Source organism: Neomonachus schauinslandi, chromosome 16 (assembly GCF_002201575.2).
Source record: "Neomonachus schauinslandi chromosome 16, ASM220157v2, whole genome shotgun sequence".
In the NCBI taxonomy this organism is placed as follows: Eukaryota; Metazoa; Chordata; class Mammalia; order Carnivora; family Phocidae; genus Neomonachus; species Neomonachus schauinslandi.
In genome coordinates, this window is record NC_058418.1 from 32,371,676 (window position 1) to 32,384,382 (window position 12,707).

General features: G+C 42.7%; 1 protein-coding gene across 4 annotated transcripts in view; it reads right to left on the minus strand.

Moving 5' to 3' along the window:
• The window catches only part of PSME3IP1 (proteasome activator subunit 3 interacting protein 1), a 34,275-nt gene that overhangs the window by 12,380 nt on the left and 9,188 nt on the right, over positions 1-12,707 (minus strand). For all 4 annotated transcript variants that reach the window (XM_021705799.2, XM_021705801.1, XM_021705800.1 and 1 more), the window contains exons 2-5: positions 11,208-11,349; positions 10,587-10,685; positions 10,064-10,185; positions 3,785-3,918 (exon numbers count right to left, since the gene is read on the minus strand). In XM_021705799.2, coding sequence (XP_021561474.1) covers positions 3,785-3,918; positions 10,064-10,185; positions 10,587-10,685; positions 11,208-11,334 — 482 coding nt within the window. In that variant the 5' untranslated portion in view covers positions 11,335-11,349. The remainder of the gene's footprint in view (positions 1-3,784; positions 3,919-10,063; positions 10,186-10,586; positions 10,686-11,207; positions 11,350-12,707) is intronic.

Genomic DNA, 12,707 nt, shown 5'->3' on the forward strand with positions numbered 1-12,707 from the left:
CTGAAAAAAACAAATACAATAGATACTATTCTTAATGATGAAAAGTTATAAATGTTCTGTTTAAAACAAGGATGTGCATAGTAATTGTTTCTAACATTTTATTGGTGGTCACTGCTTGGTGCAGTAAGAACGAAAAAAAAAAATCAGGGGCACCTGGGTGGCTCAGTCAGTTAAGCATCTGCCTTCAGCTCATGATCCCAGGATCCTGGGATCAAGCCCCGCATCGGGCTCCCTGCTCAGTGGGGAGTCTGATTCTCTCTCTTCCGTTCCCTCTGTGCTCTCTATCAAATAAATAAAAAAATCTTAAAAAAAAGAAATTAAAAGGTATAAGAGAATAAAGCTGTCATTATTCACAGATAGTGACTCTCTACACAGAAATTTCAAAGGAATCCACTAATAAAAGTTAGGAAGAGTTATTAAAGAGTATTGTTAAGGTTAGTAAGAGCTGAGTGGCTAGATGTAAATACTCCAAAATCAATTGCACTTTTACAAACCAGCAACAACAACAAAAAAGTCTAAAACACCTAGGAATAAATCTAACAAAAGATATGCACAACCTTTTGGAAAAAATCTGTAAGACTTTACTGAATGACATTAAAGAAACAAATAAATGTAGATATATGCCATGTGTAGAAAGACTCACATCCACAAAGATCTGTTCTCTCCATAAATTTATCAAGCCATTTAGTAAGATTCCAATAAACTTAAAGAACTTAATCTAAAATCTACATCTAAAATTTAAATGTATCTAAATCTAAAATGTATATGGAAGAACAAAGTGGCCAACAGTAGACAAGACACCCCTAAGAAAAATTTAAGTGGACTTGTCCTACCAGATACCAAGATTTTTTATACAGCTACAATAATTACACAGAGTGGTACTGGTCCAACAGATCCAAGGAACAGAAAACAAAGAACCCCCAAACAAACCCATGGATCTTGGGAACTTGTTTTAAGACAGAGGTGACACTGAAGGTCACTGGGGAAAGGTAGAAATATTTAGTAAATGTTGCTAGAAAATTAGCTTTTGGGGCCCTGGATGGCTCAGCTGGTTAAACATCCGACTCCTGATCTCAGCTCAGGTCTTGATCTCAGGGTTGTGAGTTTGAGACCCACGTTGGGCTCCATGCTGGGAGTGGAGCCTACTTAAAAAACAAAACAAAAACAAAAAACTGACCACCTTAAAATCAAATATATTTGACCACCTTAAAATTAATTAATGAAGGTAAAAAGAAAAGCTATAAACTGTGGGAAAAAAGTCAGAACCATATTTAAAAAAACAAACAAACCTACGAATCATTAAGAAAAATACAAATAAAAAAAAAAGGAAGAAAAATACAAATAACCCAGTAGAAAAATGGCAAAATATATGAACAGACCTTCCACATAATAGGACGCATGAATGGCAAATCAACATATAAAATATGTCAGTTAACAGGAAATGCAAATTAAGACCACAAGGAGACAGTATTTTACAAAATCACTCTATATCGCTGTATCTGTGCTATCCAGTAGGGCAGCAATTAGCCACATTAACACTTGAAATGTGACTAGTGTGGCTAAGGACCTGGATTTTAAATTTAAGTTCTAATTAATTTAAATTTAGATAGCCACAGGTGGCCAAGGGCTACATACTGGACAGCAGAGCTCTGGAGAAACATTGGCACATACATAACAAAGCATGCCCTAAACCTCTTGACACCATTTGTCATAGTTCAAACATGCATCCACAAGAGAACAGACACATTTTGGTATCTCATATAAAGCACCATTACACGACAAGGAAAATGAATGAATTACAGCTATATATACATGAATACACACACAAAATTGTTTCAATCACAGAAACAATTTGAGTGAAAAACCAAATTCATAGATCATATACAGAATGAAATCATTTTTATAAAATTCAAAACCAAGCAAGCTATTCTACTGTTTAGGGATACCTATATAGGTAGCCAAAACCAAACCAAACACAAACAACCCCCCCCACACACACACCCCCCGAAACTGCTAAAAGTAAAGACATGCAGAAGAATGATCAAGCAGATTTGGAAGCATGGGGTGAGGATGGCAGGGCAGGGAGATGGCAGGGAGAGAGAGCACAGAGGTAGGCTCAGTCATGTTGATCGTGTCCTAAACACAAACCAGGCATCAGACTTTCTTTCACAAGCACCAGAATCATCCATGCAACTTGAAAGATTAGACTCCAAGACCTCACTTCAAGCTTAATGAACCAGAATTAGTGAGAGGCCTAGAATCCACATTAACAAAGTCCCGGGTGATTCTAATAAACCCAGGCCTGGCTAGATGAGGAACGCCTGCCCCAGGAGACTCATTTAGCATCTTGCCACACAAAACAACAATAAATGATGATCTAATAAAAGGTGAGCTAAGGACTAAGTAAGGGAGGCAGTTATAACGTCCATTCTGCTAGAAGCAAGACACTACCAAGAAGTATCTAAGTGCCCACCTAAAGAGCCCTTTCTTGGTGAAGTCCAATAGAACTGACCCAGGACCAAATCCTAAAAGACACTGGGCCAGGCATGAAAGCTTCTGTGAACTTAAAAGGAATAGGGGCACCTGGGTGGCTCAGTCAGTTAAGCATCTGACTTGATTTCAGCTCAGGTCATGGTCTCAGGGTTGAGAGATGGAGCCCCGCATCGGGCTCCCCGCTGGGTGTGGAGCCTGCTTAACATTCTCTCTCCCCCTGCCTCTCCCTCTGCCCACTGCCCCCCCCCCCAAAAAACTTGAAAAGAATAATCCATGGCTCACGTTAACTGGCCCTTTTCAGGTTACTGCTACTCCTCCCCTCCACTGCTAAACCATGACAACATTTTTATATGTAAGCAGTGTTCCTAGGAACATCTACAGCAGATGGATGGTGCACAAACCAGAGGAGTGCATCAATGCTCTCCCTTGAAAACACGTGGCTGGTTGCCAATATGCCATATTGATTTTCCTAATAGACTGCACTCACACTTAACATTATTTCGTCCATGGTATGGTCAAGTTGAAATGACCAGATTTCATCACTTTGGCACCATTTCAGGATTTAGCAGGGGAGGAACCTAAGACAGAACTTATCAAAACCTCTAGGCAGTGCTGCCACCCCACATCAATCAGCAAGGAACCCAGTCAGGTCTGTGCCACGGTCACAGCTTCCATGGTCTCAAAGGCCACAGTGCCTTTGCAGCAACTGCTCCCGTTGCCCGGGATGTTGTCCCCCTTGTCTGCCTATCAAAGCCCTAGTCATCTACCTGATCAACATCTCCCTCTACTGCCTTCCCTACCTTCCCCAACCTGAGCTCACAGGCCCTCTCCAGGGAGCTATGGGTTTCCTCCTCCCTGCTCCCGTAAGACCCTACCCAAATCCCTTCACACAACTCGCTACCCTCCTCTGCCTAGAAACAGATGCTCAAATATTGAAATCCACCTTTCCTTATTTGTGACCTTGGACAAAGGTTCTCAACCAATCAAACTTGTACTATGTAGACTTGTGGAAAGAGTAAGATCATTAACACAATGGAAAGCACTTAACACAATGCCTGCCGCATGACAGGTGCCCAATGAAGAGTAGCTATTATTCTGTTGAACGAATAATCAGACAAGGCTCAAAGACTACGGAAGACACCTAATCTGGAGGGGGAGAGAGAGGTAGGGCTACCAAAGAAACGTCACCAAGACTGCCGCTTAGGTAACCGTTTGCTCAGGCCACCATTACAAGTGGCATTTCAGAGTACACAGTCAGAGGGAGACTGGAGTCGTGTGAGTGCTGGCTGACCTCTTATGTTTCACAGCTCCTGCCAACAGCTTTGCCTGGGAGAACTTGTTCTTGGTTTCTATGGGTTTCACAGCCACTTTCTTCTCCACCTCCTTCTTGTTTTCTGGAGAAATTCCAACTTTGTTGAGATTACTGTGTTAGAGGTTAAGGGTCAAACTAAGCAAAAAGCTACAGCAGGACAATGGTAAATCAAGAGAAGACATATAATCCGCTAGTTCTTCAGCTCTGCCATGTAATGTTTAGCCTATTTATATTAAAAACAATGCCCTCTATTCTTTATTCTGCCAGTCATATCCAGCTGATTTGAAGAGAAATGAAGGTAACCACGGAGGAAAAAGGCAAATCAAGCCAAATATATTACAGAAAAGCAAACTTTTTCCCTCTGAATCTCAGTGAAAATCTGAGTTATGGTCAGAAAACCTCCACAAAGACAGGGCCACATCTTGCTGGGGTAGGCAAAGAGCTTAAGAAATATAAATGCCACAGAAAAAAATGTGGCTTCCCTGAAAATTTTTAAGTATTTGCTTTTTTTGCCCAAGGGTAAAATCAAATCTTGCAGAATGTCCTATGACCAACAGTGGCATTCAATCTTGGACATCACAAAGACTAACTCCTCTGCTGGTACAAGACAACATCAGAAGCACCTTAAGGCTCATTAAAAAACAGAGTCCCTCCCCTGTCCCAAACCCAAACTGAATGACGACTTCCAGAGGCCCAGGAAATGGTTTTAAACCCCTCTTCAATGTGATTTTAATGAGAAACCCCAGTGCATATGCAACACATGAACCAAAACGTTATTTTTTTTTATTTTTTAAAAAGATTTCATTTATGGGCGCCTGGGTGGCTCAGTTGGTTAAGCGACTGCCTTCGGCTCAGGTCATGATCCCAGGGTCCTGGGATCAAGTCCCACATCAGGCTCCCGGCTCAGCAGGGAGCTCAGAGCCTCCTCTGACCCTCTCCTCTCTCATGTTGTTTCTCTCTCGCTCTCTCTCTAATAAATAAATAAAATCTTTAAAAAAAAAAAAAAGATTTCATTTATTTGAGAGAGAGAGAAAGAGTGAGAGAGCATGGGACGGGGGAGGATCAGAGGTAGAAGCAGACTCCCTGCTGAGCAGAGAGCCCGAAGTGGGACTCGATCCCGGGGCTCCAGGATCATGACCTGAGCCGAAGGCAGTCGCTTAACCAACTGAGCCACCCGGGTGCCCCCCAATACGTTTTTAAAAGCACAACCAGGGGCTCCCGGGTGGCTCAGTCGGTTAAGCATCTGCCTTCGGTTTCGGTCATGATCCCAGGGTCCTTGGATTGAGCCCTGCATCAAGTTCCCTGCTCTGCGGGGAGCCTGCTTCTCCCTCTGCCCCTCCCCCTGCTCGTGCTTTCTTGCTCTCTAAAATAAAATCTTAAAAAAAAAAGTTTTGGGGCACCTGGGTGGCTCAGTCATTAAGCGTCTGCCTTCGGCTCAGGTCACGATCCCAGGGTCCTGGGATCGAGCCCCATGTCGGGCTCCCTGCTCTGCAGGAAGCCTGCTTCTCCCTCTCCTGCTCCCCATGCTTGTGTTCCCTCTCTGGCTGTCTCTCTTTCTGTCAAATAAATAAAATCTTTAAAAAAAAAAAAAAAGTTTAAAAAAAAATAAAAGCACAACCAGGGGCGCCTTGTGGCATAGTCAGTTAAGCGTCCAACTCCTGGTTTCAGTTCAGGTTGTCATCTCGGGGTTGTGAGGTCAAGCCCCGCACTGGGCTCCACACCCACTCAGCACGGAGTCTGCTTGAGATCCTCTCTCGCTCTCCCTCTGCCCCTCCTGCTCATGCTTGCACTCTCTCTCTCCTTCTCTAAAATAAATAAATCTTTAAAAAAAATAAATAAAAGCACAAGTTCACTTGTAACATCACTTCTTACAGGCCTGATGTCAATCTCTGGCTGTCAAGGTTTGTCACTTTCTTTTGTTCTCTCCACCAGCCCCTCCTCTCCTTCCGTTTCATACTCTCACAACCCATTAGGCATGAGCTTTAAGTGTTGGATGTGGTGCAATTCTTTATTTAAGAGGCAGCAGTGCCTTACTGGAACAACAGTGACATCTAGTGACCAAGAAATCTAAGAAGCAGATATCATCAGCCCAAAGGGGTGGGCAGAGGGGTATATGGTCTTTGAACACTGAAGAAAATCGGGTACCAGAAATAAGGACATTCTAATTCTGATCACTCTTCAGGCACTAACTCTGTTCTTGCAAGCACCAGTTACCTTAAATATTTGCAGTATTCAATGGGGATTATGCAAAATGCTCAGTACTATTCTGAGTTTCATCAATTTAATGGTTTCAAAGTCAACATGAAAGCTGATAATATGTTAACATTACATGTTTGGTTTTCTAGAATAAAAATGAAAGAATCAGATTTCATCCTTCTAATACCAAATGCCAAAAACCACCAGCATGCTGATTTTTACCTGCAACTCCATTGTTAAGGGATAAACTCTTACAGAATTCTTAATATTGAAAAATAACACAAAAATGGAAAAAATTAACAAAAAAACAGGCACGTTTTTATAATAGTAGGATACAAACAAAAACCAACACTTCACTTTTTATTCTTTAAAAAAAAAAGCCTCCAACCTTTTCTTTTTTTGGGGGGGGTAAAATTATTACTTTTGATCCACAGCCAAAGTATAAGCCATTTTTCCCCTTAAGTTCCTCTCCCCCTAAAATGCTTTAAAAACACAAACACACCTCAAAAATCTCAAAGAATTAATTAGATGAGGAATTTTTTTAAAATACATAGTTCGGGGTGCCTGGGTGGCTCAGTCGTTAAGCGTCTGACTTTGGCTCAGGTCATGATCCCGGGGTCCTGGGATTGAGCCCCACACCAGGCTCCCTGCTCAGCGGGAAGCCTGCTTCTCCCTCTCCCTCACTTGTGTTCGCTCTCTTGCTGTGTCTCTCTCTGTCAAATAAATAAAATCTTAAAAAATAAAAAAATAGAATAAAATAAAATTACATAGTTCTTGGAGCGCCTGGGTGGCTCAGTCATTAAGCATCTGCCTTAGGCTCAGGTCATCGGGCTCCCTGCTCTGCGGGAAGCCTGCTTCTCCCTCTCCCACTCCCCCTGCTTGTGTTCCCTTTCTCGCTGTGTCCTCTCTCTGTCAAACAAATAAATAAAATCTTTAAAAATAAATAAAATAAAATTACATAGTTCTTAACACATAATATTGCTTTCATATACTCACATACTCTGAAGAAAACAAGAGTTCTATTGTTTATATGGCACAAACCACAGCTTATCTGCCTTCACAAGTATCACATTATAAAAGGTATAACAATCAAGCAAAGCCAAGAACCAGCTCCTGATTTAGAGCTTCAATAAACAAATGGCTAATCCTTCAGTTCCTATCTCAACATGTCTCTGGCTACCTGCATGCTAGGATTAGTGCATTATGTATCAGTGGGTTGGAAGGCTTTTCTTCAGTTTTTCTAGACAGTCAGAACTTACCAAGTTTCCAACAAAAGCCAATACCCCTGGGGCCTCTCCAATGTTGTACTGTAATGTTAGCAGGGCAGAAAAGTTTCTTCCACCTTACTGCTGCCCTATTTATACTTCCCTTTGAACTGAAAACTGAAGGGCCCTGCACACTCATACCAAACCAACTCTACTCTCCAGAATGCTGATTTGGGAGATGCATCTTATTTGCTAGCCTGCCAAATTAAGCACATAAAACAAGACATTATTCTAGTGATTGGTATAATTAACATATTTCCTGAGGGAAAAAAGTCTGGTGCCTGACACAATTCAATACATCTATCTGCCCATCTCTGCAAACATCAATGCACACTATTATTCTGGAGTCACCAGAGAAGGCAGTGGGGGAGGAGAGCTCCAGAAGAGTCAGCCTCAATCCTACAGTTGGGATTGAGGTGTGACTTTCCAATCTTAAATGTTATACCAGAATTCCACTAGGAAAACTGGAACTGGAAGCCAAGTCTTTTGCTACCAGTTCAGAGAAGGCTTTCTGGCATCATGCTGCCCCCTTATCTCAACCATTGTCAGTCATCTTGATTTAAACCAAATCCCTGAGAATCAGTCCACATCTTCTCCTACATAGCTCTTTAATGGAACCTCCTGCATGCTCCCAAAAAAATACCAACTAGCGCATACACACAGTCGTATCGTCAATTTTAGAGGTAAAGCCTGTTCAATCACACTAGTGAGGTTATTCAACATATAAGCTTGAGATATTCCAATAAGCCTTCTCATAGGAAAAAAGCTATGGTGGCTTCATTAACCTCTCCTAAGAGTCATTCATTACTCTGTTCACATATACACTGAGAACCTACATGCCAGGCACTAGGGAAATCAGTTGTGACCAGGTCCCTATTTTTATGCATCTTACCTTACATTCCCCAGTAAAGAGGCAAACAAACCAGTAAAGAGGTAAGCAAATTAAGATTTTTCAGGAGTGAAAATTACTATTAAAAAGTGACATCAGGGCACCCGGGTGGCTCAGTCGGTTAAGTGTCTGCCTTCAGCTCAGGTCATGATCCCGGGGTCCTGGGATCGAGTCCCATATCAGGCTCCCTGTTCCGCAGGGAGCCTGCTTCTCCCTCTGCCTCTGTCTGTCTCTGTATCAGTGGGTCTCGGTCTCTCATGAATAAATAAAATCTTAAAAAAAAAAAAAAGGTGACATCATACACAGTGACATGGTTCAGTGAAATGTTAGAAGGGGTGCCTAGGGGAGGTCTCTATGAGGGAGGGAGATGGGAGCTGACACCCAAGTGCTATAAAATGCCAGCCTTGTCAAATCTGAAGGCAGAGCATTCCAGGCCAAAAAAAAAAAAACAAAAACAACAACAAATATAAAGGCCTTGAAATGAAATCACAAAGCTCTGAGAGGAACATAAAGAAGGCCAACAGGCTGGAGTACAGTGAACACGAAGGAGTGAGTTCAAGACGTAAAAGGAAGATGGGTTGGCCTAAATCACGCAGGGCCTGGTAAAAATGTAGACTTAAGTGTAAATGCCACAGGAAGCCACGAGTGTCTCAAATAGGAAAGTAACATGATTCCACATATGTCTTCAAACGTTCCTTTTGACTGCTGTCTGGAGAATGGATTGTTGAGGACGAGAGCAGAAGCAGAGACTAATTTGGTGGTCACAGTGGTCCCAAGAAGCAGAGAGAGAGCTGAACTGCACAGATCTGGAGTATATTTTGGAGGTAGTTTTTGGCCCAGGCACCTTGGGGCATAGGAGTGCCATTACTGAGATTGGAAAGAGCAGAAAAAGAAGAGACTTGGGGTGCAAGGGCAGTGTGATGAGTCGAGGGTAGGGGTGTGGCACACAGAATTGAGAATTCAGACTCAGCCAAGCTCTAGGTGGGATGCCTATTCAGACATGCAAGTGGAGGAGGAAAAGGCAACACTGAGCCAAAGTGAAGTCATCTTTGTTGTTTTCTCTACCCTTCTGTGGGGACAGACCAAGCTACACCTCTAAGGGAGGTCTTAATAAGGACACAGGAGAGTTGCTGAACATTTCCTTTTAAAACTCAGAAGCCGGGGCGCCTGGGTGGCTCAGTCATTGAGCGTCTGCCTTCGGCCCAGATCATGATCCCAGGATCCTGGGATCGAGCCTCTCATCGGGCTCCCTGCTTGGCGGGAAGCCTGCTTCTCTCTCCCCCACTCCCCCTGCTTGTGTTCCCTCTCTCGCTGTGTCTCTCTCTGTCAAATAAATAAATACTTAAAAAAAACAAAACTCAGAAGCCAATTTCTCCCCTGGATGAGTTTACTGCATTGCCCATTTGTTTCAGAGTCTAATCCCATAAGGCAAAAACACCCTGGTACTATTAGGATTTAGGCCTTTAGTTAATCCTAAAGGATCTGGACTTTTGATTGCAACAGACTCTCGCATGCAACCTAACTGCATAAATCGCTACCGGTGATTCAGTCATAGGGACACCAGTGTTGAAAGGGAACTCAGGGATCACTAGGTAGAAAAACCTTATTTTCGGGCGCCTGGGTGGCTCAGTCGGTTAAGCATCTGCCTTCGGCTCAGGTCATGATCCTGGAGTCCCGGGATCGAGTCCCGCGTCGGGCTCCCTGCTCGGCGGGGAGTCTGCTTCTCCCTCTGACCCTCCCCCTTCTCATGTGCTCGCTCTCATTCTCTCAAATAAATAAATAAAATCTTAAAAAAAAAAAAAAAAAAGAAAAACCTTATTTTCATTCGATTTGTGAAGAAACTCAAATCCACAGATGTTGATGAGAAAACGGACACCGTACAGATTTCTCTCAAAGTACAAAGGATATTCTGTATTCTTTCAGTTCTTTCAGTTCTTCTTCTCTTCGTTGCTTTTCCAGGAGTTCCTGCTGTCGAGAAACCTCATCAAGGAAGTTAGTCTCATCTTCGTCTAAGCCTCTTACCATGTTTTCTGAGGAAATAATTGAACAAGGAACACTTAGCAAGCTAAAGGGAAAACAGTTAAATAAGATTTTTCCTTCTCCTTTTTTTTTTCCCCCCAATAAGCAGCAGATCCTTTAGAGGATTAGAAGAATGTGTAAAGAACTCGGCTTTCAGAGAGGTAACACGGCATAAAACCAAGGCATTTCTCCCATTACCAGACCTCAGCACAGAGAATTAAAATGGGTATCTTGAGCTCTAAAGAAAAATGTTCAATGTGGTCTAGAAGGCAAAAGGTTGACTCTTTTCCACCAAATGAACGTCTAGAGACTAGATAATCAGTTCCATGGCTAGTTGGAAAAAGTGTCGCATGACACAAAAGTGCATCGAAAAGGCCCTGCAGAGTGTGCCGGACTGTTTTCAGAAGCTTACTGAATTTGAACTGCTCCTCATACTCCTGCTGCTTCCTGTCCTTCTGTTCCTGTAGCCTTTCATATAGAGACCGAGGGTCATAAACCTCCTCTGGACATTCTGAAAGGAAGAGGGAGGGGGAAGAAGAGAGGGGAAAGAAAAGGTACATACTTTAGAATTTTTCACATTATTTTGGAATCACAAAGGATTTTAAAGATAAAGTCAAGTCTCTGCATGATCTGAGGGCAAGGATAACACAAAAATAGTACAAAGTCCACGGCTTCCCTTTGGATCTCAAAGAGGGGCCAGCAGTTCTCAAAGGCAACTACCAATGTCAATAGGGCCCACAGCCTGAGACAGTTTAACTGGATGGGGGGCCAGCCCAACCCTATACGCAGTCACATGCTCAGTCTCTCAGATCCTGCATCCACCTGTACAGATGGAACAGAATCTTCTGGAAGGCAGAAGGTGGAGTGGCCAGTGAGCACCCTGGTTCTGCTCCCAGCCACAGAGGCCTTACATAGGTTCCTGAACCCCTCTGAGCCTCAGTCCCCCTACGTGAGGACAATAGCACCTACTCCGCAGGGCTATTGGGAAGATTAGAGATCATTATGTTGAATGCCAGACTACAAGCCCATATACCTTCTGGATCTTCAGGTTTTCGAACTTTCTCCCATTCTTCTTGCCTCCTTTTGCGCCGTTCATCTAGTTCTGCCTCGGACACAAACCTCTTTTTGATAACAAGATTACCATCATCCCCTCCATCCATAATGGAACAATTGGTCTACAAAAAACAAATGAAACACTTCAAGTGAGAACTGCAATTAAAATTCTAAAGAGAAACAAGGAGCTTTAGCTGTCTCACCTAGCAACAGACTACCTCAAAATTCCCTTCAACCTTGAATTCAAGAAATCTTTGAGTCATTTATGGATCACTGGTGAAAGCACATGATTGCATTTTTCTTACTGTATCAGGCAGTTTTATTAACATTTATGTTATTTGCAAAGTCAGCGAGAGGACCTGGAATGATTCTCCTTACATGCTGTTCCATTGTAAGTCTGACACTGCAAATACTTCTTGGTCCCTCTCTAGACAAATTGGCCTCCTGGGCATCCTATCTTTTTCTCAGATCTCATCTTCCTTTATTTCTGTGACATCTGACATTGTTCCTTCTTGAAATTCCTGTCTCAGGAACATTCCACTACCTCCATTTTCATGTTATTGTTTCCAAGTGGATGCCGAATGGAGAAACTCAAGTATTCAAGGAGCCTTGACTGGAGATGAAGTCTAGTCTGTACAGCATGGAAGGGATATGCCTAGAGGCACACAAACCCCAAATGGAGAAAGTGAGACTAGAGCCCAGACCTCCCAACTTCAGGTTCAATGTCCTATGCACTAGCCTACACTGAGTCCTCCATCTCTTTCCTGACCTTCCTTCCTGTGAGCTACAGATCTATGCCATTACAGAGTCTATCTTAAATCCTCCTCTTTTCTCACTCCCACAATGACCTCAACCACTTTATGCATATCTTGATGCACAAGATTCCCAAATCTAGATACTTCTACCTGAACCTCTCTTCAGAAGGAAGGGAGAAGGAAATAATGAGTGTGCATTACTCCTTTTAAGCCTTTCTGCTTTTCCTTGCTAATTTCTTTCCTTTTGAAGAAATGTGGAATTAACCCTCTACTCAGACATGTTATATTATTCATAGAATTACACTCTAACAAGGAAGCAGATATTCTGCACTACTAGTACATCAACTCAATGTCCATTCCAAGATGATCTCTAGTAACAAAAATAAGTCTCTATTGGGGCACCTTGGTGTCTCAGTCAGTTAAGTGTCTGACTCTTGATTTTGGCTCAGGTCATGATCTCAGGGTTGTGAGATCAAGCCCTGTGTCGGGCTCTGCACTCAGCATGGAGTCTGCTTAAGATTCTCTCCCTTTCCCTCTGCCCCTGCCCTTCCCCCCACCACCACTCATGCTCTTGCTGTCTCACAAAAAAAAAAAGTCTACTGACAGCACAAAAATAAAGTAGCTGCCATCTACTGAGTCTCTTACCATGCACTAAATACATTTTTATATAAGTATCTCATTTATGCTCCCATTGATCTATGAGAAATATTAGCTCTTTACAGATG